A 13,775-nucleotide genomic window follows, 5' to 3' on the forward strand; every position below is an offset into this window, starting at 1 on the left:
GTCCATGTGAACCGCCCGAAATAGGCCCTAAAAATATTGATTTTTTGACCCGCTTTTAATTTAAATTCAGCAATAAATCGGTCAAAAATCAAAACTAGAAAGTTAATTGACTTATTTTTAATTTATTATGATACTTCTGATTCTGATTCACATTTTGGCAAAAGGAAAAATCGATTCAGAAGACGTCAGATTTTTTATAAGATTTTCTTTTTGTATCTGTAATTTTTCGCTCATTGCTGACTGGAAAAGTGTTTTTGATTCCAATAAAAAGTTTTTATTCTTAAATCTTTCTGCAATCTATAAATTCAATAAATTTTTTGACGAAAAAATTTCCAGGCGGTCTTCAAAGAATAAAGTTCTGATCTATAGCTCCCGTCTTACTGTAGTTTTGACTCAATTACTGTTTTAAAAATAGTTGATTGTAGGGATGTGGAATCAGTCTGAATCATCATCTGGAAGTGATGCGGACTCAGATGAGAAGTCAGATGAGCCGATGAGAAAAACTAAGGTTATTGAAGAAGGTGTCAGTTCCGGATCTGGGTCAAGTGAAGAGAAGGAAGAAGAAGACAGTGATTACGAGAACGAGGCAAAAGGTAAGTTATATCTTTTGGGAGAGGATGATGATGCAAAAGTCAGCAAAAAGAAGAAAATGACCTAATTTTCAGCAGAGAAGTCTCCGGACAGTACGTCAGAACAAAGTGATGACAGTGAAGAGTCCAGTGGAGATTCCTCAAACTCAGAAGCAGATGAACCAGCTCCGAAGAAGAAAGTCAATAATAGTCGGGGGATGGATGCGGAGACCAGAAAGGTGAATCTCTCATTAACAAGGATCTTATTTTCAGAATTTAATTTCAGCTACTCGAAGAAGAAAACTATTTTCGCCGCTCACAACGTTCGAAACGTACGGAGGAGTCGGTTAGTGAAAAGTCGGGGGAATCTGAATCTTCGGACGACGACGAATGGGATGATGGTGGTAGAAAAAAGAAGTCGTCAAGGCGGAGTGCTGTTAAGAAAACCGTTGTGAAGAAAGTTGTCCAATCAGTGATTAAAAGGAAATCAGTGAAGGGAAATGTCAGTTACGTTGAGAAGAATTCAGATGAGGATGTAAGTGTATTTTGAGCCTTTGTTATTTTCCATTGCATACTTTCAGATTGACGACGACGACGTCCTGGAATGGGATGAAGGACCAGCAGTACCCGTCGAGGGACCAGCGGTGTTAACCGAAACCGTCGAACGTGTTATCAAATGGAGGATCGGAGTTCCTGGAGCAACTGGATCCGGTACAACTTGTTACAACGTGGCGGAGAAGGGAGATCCTAATGAGCAGCCAGTTGAGAAGACTGAAAAGCAGTTCTTTGTGAAATGGACAGGATGGAGTCATCTACATAACACATGGGAATCCGAGAACTCGTTGACGATAATGCATGCAAAAGGAATAAAGAAAGTTCAGAATTATGTGAAGAAGCAAAAAGAAGTGGAGATGTGGAAACGGTCGGCTGACAAAGAGTACATTGAATTCTACGAATGTGAGCAACAAATGGCTGAGGAACTCTGTGAAGAATACAAAAAGGTGGAACGGGTGGTGGCACATCAGACTTCCCGGGACCGTGCTCCAGATGGATCATTTGCTACGGAATTTCTGATCAAGTGGTCCGGATTACCATATGCGGATTGTACGTGGGAAGATGAGAAGATGGTTGCGCCCGATCAAATACAAGGTTACTATCATCGGGTCGAAAATCTGAAACCACCTAATAAAAATGCTACGGTAATGAGAAAAAGGAGAAAACAGTTGATATTAATTTTGCTTCTAGGTGCTCCGGAAGCGTCCGAAATTCGAAAAACTCGAGTCCCAACCAGATTACCTGAAAACCAATGGAGACCACAAACTTCGTGACTATCAACTCGAAGGTCTCAACTGGATGATATATGCTTGGTGCAAAGGAAACAGTTCAATTTTGGCCGACGAGATGGGATTGGGAAAAACGATCCAATCGATTTCGCTTCTTGCTTCTCTTTTCCATCGTTACGACCTTGCTGGGCCCTATCTTGTAGTCGTCCCACTTTCCACTATGGCTGCATGGCAGAAGGAGTTTGCTCAATGGGCTCCAGATATCAATCTGATTATTTACATGGGTGATGTGGTGTCCAGAGACATGATTCGGCAATACGAATGGTTCGTTGGAGGAACCAAGAAAATGAAAGTCAATGCGATTCTAACAACTTATGAGATTCTTCTCAAAGACAAAGCCTTCCTATCATCTGTCGATTGGGCAGCACTTCTTGTCGACGAAGCTCATCGCCTGAAAAATGACGAATCTCTTCTCTACAAGTGCTTGATTCAGTTCCGATTCAATCACAAACTCCTCATCACTGGAACACCACTTCAGAATTCTCTCAAAGAGCTGTGGGCGCTCCTCCACTTCATTATGCCTGAAAAGTTTGATTGCTGGGAGGAATTCGAGACGGCTCACAATGAATCAAATCATAAAGGAATCTCGGCGCTTCACAAGAAACTCGAACCGTTCTTGTTGAGACGTGTCAAGAAAGATGTGGAGAAGTCGTTGCCGCCGAAGACAGAACAGATTCTGAGAGTGGACATGACCGCTCATCAGAAGCAGTTTTACAAGTGGATTCTGACAAAGAACTATCGGGAATTGTCGAAAGGAGTCAAAGGATCAATCAATGGATTTGTGAATTTGGTGATGGAATTGAAGAAGTGTTGTAATCATGCTTCCCTGACGAGACAGTACGATTACATCTATGACGATGCCCAAGGAAGACTGCAACAACTTCTGAAGTCATCTGGAAAACTGATCCTTCTTGACAAACTTCTGTGTCGGCTGAGAGACAAAGGACATCGAGTGTTGATCTTCTCTCAAATGGTCATGATGCTCGACATCCTTCAAGAATACCTCCAGCTTCGAAGGTTCCCCTCACAACGATTGGATGGATCCATGAGAGCTGATTTGAGGAAGCAGGCATTGGATCATTACAATGCACCCGGATCCACGGATTTTGCATTCCTCCTATCGACGAGGGCAGGAGGATTGGGAATCAATTTGGCTACTGCTGACACTGTGATCATTTTCGATTCTGACTGGAATCCTCAGAACGATCTGCAAGCAATGTCTCGTGCCCATCGTATTGGTCAGACCAAAACTGTCAACATCTACCGTCTCGTCACGAAAGGATCCGTTGAAGAGGAAATTGTGGAAAGAGCCAAAAGGAAACTGGTTCTGGATCATTTGGTGATTCAACGAATGGACACTACTGGAAAAACAGTTCTCTCCAAAAACGCAACTGCTAGTGGAAGCGTTCCTTTCGACAAACAAGAGCTCAGCGCGATTTTGAAGTTTGGTGCTGTCGAACTGTTCAAGGAAAAAGAAGGAGAAGAGCAGGAGCCGGAAGTCGACATTGACCGAATCCTGATGGGAGCTGAAACACGCGAAGCTGAGGAAGAGGTTCTGAAAGAAAATGAACTTTTGAGTTCTTTCAAATACGCCAACTTTGCTATTGATGAGGAGAAAGACATCGCGGCTGCGACAGATGAATGGGCAGCGATTATTCCAGAAGAGGATAGGAATCGGATTCTGGAAGAGGAGAGGATGAAGGAGCTGGCTGAGATGAATTTGGCGCCACGACAGAGGAAGCAACCGATGCCCCAGGTGGTGGAAGATGGTGAAGATGGAGATGATGACGATGATGAAGAGGACGGTGGGAAAAAGAAGTCAAAGAAGAAGATTGGAAGTTTCACTGTGGCTGAAATCAAACGATTCATTCGCGCATTCCGGAAGTTTTCAATGCCTCTTGAAAGGTACGTGATGTTGCTTGCTGTTCCTCTCTGTTGACCTTTGTTCTTCTTTTTCTCCTTTTTCTTTATTTTCTTTAGTTTGGTTAGAGCGAAGTCAGTTGTGCCAGAGAGTTGTAACTTTTCCCAAGGTTCTCTCATTTACCCCTTATTTCTCTCCCTCCAATCACACACACACACATCTCTCTATCCAACCATTTTTTATCTTTATATTCTCAGACTCGAGGAAATCGCTCAAGACGCGGAACTCGAAGAACACAGCACTGAGGAGGTAATGAAGCTCGTTGAGAGTTTGACTGAGGCGTGCAAAAAGGCGGCCGATGAGTTCGATAGTGCAGAGAAGAATGGAAGAGCTGCGAGTAGTTCAGCAGAAGGAGCTGACAAGAAAGAAAAGGTGAGCTCATCCATTTTCTGCATGTAGTTTTCTAATTCTTATTTCTTGCAGGATGCCGATCGCAAATTCAAATTCCAAACCTGCGATGTCAACTTGAAGCAGATCGAACGGAGTCATGCGGAACTCAAACCTCTTCACGAAGCTCTCAAATCCGTGGACAAGAAGACGTCATTCAAACCACCGATGAACGCGAAACCACAAAAAGGATGGGATGTTGAATGGAAGTGGGACGATGATGGTGCACTTCTCTGGGGTGTCTGGAAGTACGGATACGGTAGCTGGGAAGCGATAAAAATGGATCCATCACTTGGCTTGGCTGACAAGATTTTCATCAAGGATAAAACCAAAAAGCCACAAGGAAAGAATTTGCAAGTTCGAGTGGATTACTTGTTGAAGTTGATGGCCAAAGATAAGAAGAAGGGTCCAGAGAAGAAGGATAGGAAGCGAAAAGCCGATGACACACCTTCAGGGGCACCAGATAAGGTAAATCTCATTTGATTGTGATAAATGATAAACATTTTAGTTTCAGAAGAAGAAACATACCAACAACGTGGCACCAGATGCAGATCACAAAAAGAAGGAGAAGAAGGAAAAGAGTGAGGATAAAAGCAGAAGTAGTCTCAAAGACCAGCTTTCTGTTCTCACGATTGACAAGTCTCTTTATGGAGGTGTTCTCGAGGATAGCAGTGCAAAACCATTCCTAGGTAACATATCCAATGAAATTAATTCGAAAAATCATTTCTAAATGTTTCAGAATGCGTGAAACTGTGTATGCCCGTTCACAAGTACATGAAGAAGCTGAAAGAGGCTCAAGAAACGAAAAATAAGGAAGATGAAACCAAGTACCTTACTCGACTAGGTGACTCGTTCCTGGCTAATCTGGAGACGTTGTTGAAGAAGAAGCCAAAGACGAATATCCGAAAGTGGTACAACTATTTGTGGATATTCCTGTCCAAGTTCACTCTGAGAGAGCCTGGAGAGATGGCTGATAGATACAGACAAATCACTTCGGATAAGCATAAAAATCATCACCATCATCACCATCATCATAAGAGTAAGGAAGAGAAGCAGCCAAAGGAATCTAAAGAGAAGAACCATCGACCAGAGAAAAGAAAAGACCATAGAGAAGGAACGAGCAGGGATCATCACAGAGATCACCAAAAGGTATTTTAGATATTAAAGAACGAGAATTTGAATTCTTTATTTTCAGGAAAAACACCGCAAGCACTAGTCAATCTTTTTCACATCATCATATATCTCTATTCTAATACTATAACTTTCAAATACACGGGTTATACATTTTCCAACAAAACTGCGATATTTTCTCCCCAACCCGCTTTCTTGTCACCCCAATCCCGTTGTCCCCGTTGATAATAGTCGTATTTTTCATATCTTAGAATTTTATTTTTCAAATCTATGCCATGTCATTCCAGATTCATCTAGCTCGATTATATCTTCCCCGAACCATTTCTGAATGTGTTTTCTTGTCCTTTCCCGGGTTTATCTCATCATCATCCACCACGCCCCTCTCTTTTTTATAACTTCAAGTAATCCTCGATTTCTCTTTTTTTTTCTTTTCTCGTGATTCGCTGTAGATGTGCTAATATCCCTTTTTGTTATAATTAATAATTGAAAATCTACTTTTTTTCGTATTGTCTCTTTAGGCGCCACAATTTTGATCTTTATATAAAGAAGAGTTGAAATTATATTCGATTTTGTGAGCAACTGTGTTCTAGTCCTGTAGACTGAGCCAACTGGCTCCTTGAGGTAAAAAGTTCTGTCAAAATTTTTCGAAAAAACGTCCGAAAGTTTCAAATTTCAGAAAAAATTCCAAAGCTTTTGACTCATCGAAAAAGTTGAAATTTTGAAAAAAAGTTTAGTATTTAAAATCGAAAATATCGGGGTGAAAAAAGTCTGAAAATTACTGAGATTGGTCTAAAAATCTATTTAAATTATCTATTTAAAATCGTTTGAAATGAGCTAAAATTGTTCCAACATTCTAAAAAATCGAAATTTTCAAAAAACCGGAATTCCAAAATTTTTGAAAAATTCTCAAAATTTTAAAAATCTGGAATTTCTGAAAATTCGAACCTCCAAGAACCAGAAAATATCAAACAATTCTACACAAGAATACTTTATTTATAAACATTTAGAAAAGAGAAATAAAGGAATATGAAAAATCAATCAGCAGTTTTCGAAGAGGATCTGGAGAGAGAAGTCGTTTCACGACTATCCAATGGCATTGATGGAGAGCTGCTCTTTTTGGTTTTTCGAACTTTCAGACTTCCTTTCGATGACTTCTCACTCATATCCGATCTTTCCATGGAACGAGATGGAGGCTTTTTGATCGAAGAGGTCGATTTCGATTTGGAAGAAGCACCTTTTGATTTCTCCACTTCGCTCATTGAGGTGGACGGAACTGGAAATTCATAAATACTTGATTCTCTAAATCTTCATTCAAAAAAACCTTTCATATCCGGTTTCTCACTTTTCATATCCAAATCCTTTGCTCCGATCTTATTATTCTTCTTGCATGGAACCTTGAGAACAGTCTGACGGAACCATATCGCAATCACAACTGCCACGATATTCACAAAAGTTAGACAAGCGAGTACAAGCCAGGCACCGGCAGACTGTTTGTCGAAAATCATGTAGATCAACCAGTAGATCTCACACGAAGCAGTCACCAGTTGGAAACTGATGTATACTGCGATCCAGACTGCAAGAATGATAATAGAATCGTTACAGAAATCGATTATAGAAAGACAGCTCCTGCCCCTGAATCTTACTACAAACTCTATGAAATCTTCTCTCCCCAATTTCCTTACTATTTCCTTGAAGAGCAATGTAGACGATACCAGGAACGGCAACGATCACTTGAAGAAGAGCCAACAGATAATGTGAAGCTACTGGATACCCGAATGCAATTCCGATGGTTGTGAGGATAGTGATCGAGAAGCTCAGACCGAATTGAATGAAGATGATTGCTTGTAGAATGGTCACAGGCGATTCTTTTTTCAGTGACATGTTTGATCCTTTAAACTTTTTCGGTTTTCGGTTGATTGAAAATGGGGAGGGCTCCCTTCAGAAAGTTGTGATGCAGATGGCTACAAGGCTTATCGTTGAATCCCTGATTGATTCGTCAGGTCAATATTTGAGCGGATCGGGCACGTGAGAGGAAGAAAATAGCTCAAGAAAAAGTCAGGTTCACGGGAAGCCAAAAAAGTTTTGGTAACAATTTTGTGAAATCTTATCGATCTAATTTTCAATGTCTTGATTTGGAAACTATCCTTTCGTGAGATGTCGACTGCTCTCCCAGATACCCCTATACGTATAAAAAACCGCCCGTTTCGTGTATTCGTTCTTCCGAGAACATATACTAAAATTGGAACAATACAGAGAAGATTAGCACGGCCCCTGCGCAAGGATGACACGCAAATTCGTGAAGCGTTCCGAATTTTTTGCGACTTTTGACCTAAATTTTTAGAGAAACCGAAAAAGGATTACTGTAAATAGGAAAACAATCGGGAATGAGAAGGATTACTGTAGGGGAAATGAACGAAAAAAAAATAAAAGGATTACTGTAGGGAAATCTAATCACAAATGAAAAATATTGCTGTAGGGAAAAATATACGAAAATGAAAATGATTACTGCAGGGAGAAATTTTGGAAAAGTGAAAGGATTACTGTAAGAAAAAATAATCGAAATATTTTTGACTTGTTTAGATTCTAAATGGTAAATAGTGTCGTAATATTTTACTTTAGGTCGTGAGCTCATAATATGAAAATTTAAAGCTCAACGCATCTGAATGTTCTTCGAGTTTTCACGAATCAACAATTTTATTGAAAAAAGAACAAATCAAGAAAGTAAAAAAGGAAAATAATATCCTAGTGTGTCATCCATCTCTCTCATTTTCTTATCCACTAGATACGTCCATCTCTCGGTCCATGTCAAACTTTTACAAAAACACATTTTCTCAAATTTACTATTATTCGTACAGCTTCCAGTTTTTAAGTATCTGTCCAATCTCACAATGTTTCCAAATGACACATGGCTTGCTTTCTTATCATGTGCCAAGATTGCCCGAAATTGAGCATAACTTGGAAAATCGGCAATTACAGTAATCTCGTAGTTATTTGGGGAATCAGACTTATTGGCACGACCATAGTGGAAAAAAGATATAGTCTCTCTGAACTTGTATTTCTCACACATCCATGTATAGTTTGAATGGTCCAACATGTCATGAATATGGTCGATGAGCATGTGTCCAAATCGCTCCCGGAGGTTCTCACTGGAAAAAAAAACCATTCAGACGCGCTCCATTGATTATTAGAAAAAATGACATACTCTGTAACTGGAGTTTTCTCTATTTGACAGATACAGTATTCCGGTGGAATTGGAAGGCTCCCACATGTTCTTGGAAATGCTGGTTGATGACGAAGATAAGAGTTTCCTCTTTCCCCAGGAATTTCCAAAAGGGACCGATCCGTGAACGATGCCGATGGCTGGTGCTGAAAAAAGTGTCTTCAAAGAGTTTTCTAATCCACGAATCACCTTCAAAATATCCAAGAGAGTGGCTCGAGTGTCAAAATGAGTTTGGAGTTTCTTGGAGTTTTCTCTCATTATTTCCAAAACTGATTGATCCTTTCGAAGCTTCTTTGGAATTGAAATCGAAAGGTATGGGTTGCTAATCTCTACACCGCCGATAGCAGTCTCCATGAACTTCTTCATTCCCATACGGAATCCATGGTCTCCCATGAAAATGAAGAAAGAGTTTTCGAACTGAAATTAATGTTTATTGAAATTTCCGGACATAAGGGATCTCACCGTCTCCATATTCTTCTCAATAATCTCCACCATCTCTTTATCTACTCTCATCAATCCGTTGAAATCATCGTGCCCAGCAGTGTTGATCCACGTCCAGGTGAACATTGGTTTGTCTAGAAACTTTTCAATTCAGAAGGCTTTTCTTACAGCCTTCCTAACCTTTATAAGTATTCACAAAGTCTTGAAAATACTCAAACGCTGGATGTCGTTCTTCTCTACACAACAACTTCCCCTTCAAGTGCTTTTTGGTGATACTGGTCGCAAACTGATCGTTAGCCATATAGAATGGATGCATGTAGTGATGAGTGGGCGGATCTTTGAATCCTTTGCAGTCCGGATAGTTGACCATTTGTGCATTCCAGTCGTCGATATTAAGCGTCTGTGAAAATTTTCACAATTTAATTTACGCAAATCCTAACTTACCATGTATCCATGTTTTTCGAACTCTCCAAAAATCGATCCGTTCAAATGAGTATAACAATATGACGTTGAGTTCCAATCCGCCTCTACATCGACCCCACCGTAGTTCTTTCCAAGAACTGGCTCTAATAACTTTCCTGAAAAAAAAACTGTAGCCACAACCAAACAGGAAGACATACCAAACCACAGTGAAAACCCATTCGGCATACTGTTCTCTCCAACTTTGTTTACAAATGGGAATTCAACAGAATCTAGACGAGAAGAAAGGAGCGATAGGGTTTTGGGGAACGATCTGGAAAAAGAATAAGAGATTCCGCAAAAAAAGTTTGTTGTACCGTTTTGCTGATCCAGTGCTCATTGAATCAAAAAGAAATACAAAAACACTTGGCTGATCTGTTGAGGTTTTCGGGGTTGTAGGCTGTCTGGAATGACTTTAGATTTCAAATAACAAATTATTGTTATGTTCACTTTGGTATGATTTGTGTATGAATGTATCCATAGACTTCGGTGTCATCTTCCCAGCAGACAGCCTCAAGGAATTCACAGTTTACAGCTTCTGATTTCATCCAATCGGAGAGTCGAAGATTCCAGTCGTCAATTCCTTCTATACATCTGGAAAAGGATAACAAGGGTAATATTTGAGATTTGGATATTTTGCCTTCTTATATTTGGTCTAGTATTTCTAGTATGCTTGGAGTCCAACAACAGGGCCCCCTTGGTTTCTAGCTTTCCCAGGAGCACACATCCATCCCCTGTACAAGGCATAGTGGTTGGCGCAAGTCGTGAGATGTCGGCTGCTCTCCCAGATACCCCTATATAAGTGAACCGCCCATCTCCAGTATTTGTTCTTCCGAGAACATATACTAAAATTGGAACAATACAGAGAAGATTAGCATGGCCCCTGCGCAAGGATGACACGCAAATTCGTGAAGCGTTCCAAACTTTTTGCAGTTTTTGGGTCAACTGAGGAGAGCACACCAACTGGGAGGAAAACAAAAAGTGGGAAGAACCATCTGGGAGGAAAAATTGGCGGCGTAATTTGCAACCCTGGCACGGTTTTGCCGCATGGTTTATTTTTACCACTTGGTACCTGGTCAAGAAAAAAACCATGCGGCAAAAGCGTGCCAGGGTTGCAAATTAAGCTCCGCCCATTTTTCCTCCCAGATGGTTGTTCCCACTTTTGCTTTTCCTCCCAGTTGGTGTGCTCTCCGCCTTTGATATACTGTAGAGAAAAATAACCGAACATGGAAAGGATTACTGTAGGGAAAACGCTGCCTATTTATACTTGATCTTTGACTCAATTATCACGGTTCCTATAGCAGATATAAAAAATCTGTCAACTGATAAAATGTTTGTCTTCCAGACTTTTTCGTATCTCTTACGGAACTAGAGATAATTGAACCAATCGCAGTAAATGGAGAATTTCAACTAACCTCGCTGAACAATTTGTTCCTTTCCTCTCTTCTACAATCCCCCAGCTACCATTGACCAATTTCGTATACTGCTTGAAATTCTTATCACATTTGTTAGTTGGGTCGTAGTTATAATCCACATATCTCATCACTTTTGAATCCCAAAAATCGTAAACTGGAAGAGAACACTTATTCATGTAGTTGTTCTCATGGTCGTAGTCACGGAATTCTGATTCTGAATTCTTTTCTTGAACAAAATGCCAATCAAAATTTTCAAAGAATACCTTCAAGTTTAGAACTAGATCTAAAGACGAACATCATAATGAAAAGTTGAAAAAGGACTCCATAGATAAGCATACGGAAGAAAAATGGCTTGGATTTTCGATTCCAGGTTATTCGATGCATTTTTGAGATAGATAACAGGGGAACTAGGCTCAATGGGGAGCCTGGAAGTTTTAGGAGGCAGATGGTCCCTGGACAATCCACGTTGATTGAATTGCGCGTCGATCCACGTCGGCTGACTTGTGCCCCAGTTTCAAACGATTTTTTTGAGGAAGAATTGAGTTTTGGGTTATGTTTTAAAAATATATTTTATTCGAAATTAGACGATTGGAAACAAGGCTGTGCAAAAAGGCGGCTGGCCGCGGCCGGCCTCAGCCGCGGCTCGATTTTTGAGGCCGAGGCCGGCCGCGGATTTTTTATGAAAGCCGTGAAAAGCCGCGGCTAGCCGAGCCGGCCGCGGATCACGAAAACGCGTGAAGTGAAAATCAATTAGTTTTTGAATAATTTCGTTTTTATGTCCTACTTTTCAAAAAAAAATCTACGTTTCTCATGAAAAATACCGTGTGAATTTTCACTTTTAAAATCTGTGATACTCCTTAAAAAGATCCTTCCTTTGACCCAAATTATCTCGTTTCCTGTTTGAGTCTCAAACATTTTGTCAACTAATAAAATGTTGCTGATTTCAAGACAAACATTTTTGCCTTTAAACGTTATTTGAGATCTTTTACAAGAAGATCTTTTACAATAAGATCTTTTACAAGACTCGAAGACTCGCGTAAATCTCACATTTCCAGATTGATTTAATTCGAGTTTCAGCCAGTGTTGCAGGTAGCCGCTTTTGTTTCAAATAATCCTATACTCGATTCTATAAATGATCCTTTTCAGAGAAAAATGAATTTAGAGAAAATTCTGACAAGCTTTCTAAACGACATTTTCTTTTCCGGTTAGATACAGGTGAGCTTCGCTGGAAAAAAAACTAATTAGTGGGAAAAATCTGAAAATCCGAAGGTTCAGAAATTTCAGTTTTTCCAAAAAAATATTATAGAAAATCAATGTCGAAAACTATTTATTGGGAAACCCTGGAAAATCGTCTCGTTTCCTTTGAAAGATATCACAATTATTCAACTGATAAAAGTTTGATGATAGTGTGATGATCAATTTATCTGTCGACGAAATGTTTATATCTTCCATGGAAATTGAGATAATTGAGCAAGTATAGGGTCAGCTTTTATTAGAGTAACTACTATAGCTTTATAGCTTTTATGATTTCCACAGTCTATAATTTCTTTACTGAAGTTGTCAAGATTAGATATGTTTTATTCGATACAGTAATATTACAAGTTCCTTTAAAAGTTGGTTCCAATGATTCCTTTTGCAAAACGTAAGTCATAAAAAACTAAACTGTTGGTTCCCGCCCTTTCGCAACAATCACAAAACTATTTGATACTCCCATTGTTCACTCTCTTTTCCTCTTCTTCTTCTTCTTTTTACCCTTTTTTCCATCAGAACACCATACACAAAAATAATGGTCTCGTGTCATAAAAGGAATGCGATTAAGTGGTTGTAATTGGGCATGTACAGTAATTAGTTTTACATCCTTTTTATTTCCAAAACCGGAAATACCAATCAAAATTAATTTTCATAAACTGGTATTGAGACGGAATGTGTGCTTAAAAGTTTTTTGAAAAAAAAAGGAAAACGTCATCTAAATGCTCATTATCAGTTCTTTAAATATTCGTTTTAATACTGGGGGCTTTTTGCGCTTCTACGTTTTTTCTCTGTTGATAAAACTCAATTTTTAGAGTTTCTTTGGGGAAAAAAAAGAGAACGAGTAAGCGGGGGAAGGAAAGGAAGAAAACGCCATTTTTTAATAGTTTCTGAAAATTTTAGAAAAAAATGTGAGATCAATTAATTTTGAAATTGTTCTCAATAAGATTTTTTTCTATTTTTCAATCTGATTTTCAGCCTCATAAATTGAAAAATCGTAGCAAAATGTTGAACTTTGAACTTTTAATTATTTTTTGTGTTTTTGATTCTGCATTCCATAAAATTAAAATAGTAAGAATAGCTTATCTGGGATTTTGGAATTTTTTTGAATTACTTTTTTTTATTTGTGAAATTACTAGTTTTAATCTACACTCATCCACTGTCATCTTGAAAGACCTTTTTCAAAAATTTGCATTTTTTGGATGTCCGGAAATCTAAAAATCGATACCAAATCAATTAATTCTGTCACAAAAACCAAGTTTCTAGGTCTTCTAGAAGCCGAGATACAGGCGTTTGAAGTTCAGAAAGCGAGAGACGCAGCCAACGAGACACTCTAACTGTCTGCGTCTTTGTAAACTTCAAACCGCTGTATCTCGCTTGCCAGGTATCGGTTTTTATTCGTTTTTTACAGAAATTCGTATTATTTTTTGTTCTATCAGACAATATTGAAATAAAGTATTTTGTGCCACAAATAAATTTGAAAAAAATTACTAGAAGCTTTTATGACAAAATGTTCGAGGCAGTTTATTTTTTCATATCCCCTACCTTTAAAAACTTGAAACAATTGGATCATTTGTTTCTTTTTGTTGGTTCCGGTTTTCGGAAGTTCCCGGTTATATGAAATTCATCAATTTCAGGTTT

General features: G+C 39.0%; 3 protein-coding genes across 3 annotated transcripts; 1 reads left to right on the top strand and 2 right to left on the bottom strand.

Annotated features, from left to right (window-relative positions):
- Positions 1–427: 427 nt before the first annotated feature.
- Cbr-chd-1 lies at positions 428–5,436 on the top strand (the record flags this gene model as incomplete). Its single annotated transcript, XM_045236382.1, has 10 exons — positions 428–593; positions 666–808; positions 856–1,110; positions 1,151–1,768; positions 1,815–3,817; positions 4,031–4,205; positions 4,257–4,688; positions 4,735–4,909; positions 4,960–5,369; positions 5,416–5,436. The coding sequence occupies 10 exons, from the start codon at positions 428–430 to the stop codon at positions 5,434–5,436; spliced, it is 4,398 nt and encodes a 1,465-aa protein (XP_045094358.1).
- Positions 5,437–6,385: 949 nt separating this feature from the next.
- CBG10791 lies at positions 6,386–7,232 on the bottom strand (the record flags this gene model as incomplete). The annotated part of the gene is made up of 3 exons (XM_002639921.1): positions 6,386–6,624; positions 6,673–6,924; positions 7,034–7,232. 3 exons carry the CDS (start codon positions 7,230–7,232, stop codon positions 6,386–6,388), a joined length of 690 nt encoding a protein of 229 aa, XP_002639967.1.
- Positions 7,233–8,064: 832 nt separating this feature from the next.
- Positions 8,065–11,270, bottom strand: CBG10792 (the record flags this gene model as incomplete). Its single annotated transcript, XM_045236390.1, has 10 exons — positions 8,065–8,497; positions 8,554–8,717; positions 8,761–8,988; positions 9,034–9,146; positions 9,193–9,412; positions 9,457–9,745; positions 9,789–9,875; positions 9,922–10,065; positions 10,887–11,100; positions 11,150–11,270. 10 exons carry the CDS (start codon positions 11,268–11,270, stop codon positions 8,065–8,067), a joined length of 2,013 nt encoding a protein of 670 aa, XP_045094359.1.
- Positions 11,271–13,775: the final 2,505 nt, after the last annotated feature.

This window comes from Caenorhabditis briggsae (assembly GCF_000004555.2).
Source record: "Caenorhabditis briggsae complete genome, chrI, whole genome shotgun sequence".
NCBI lineage: Eukaryota > Metazoa > Nematoda > Chromadorea > Rhabditida > Rhabditidae > Caenorhabditis > Caenorhabditis briggsae.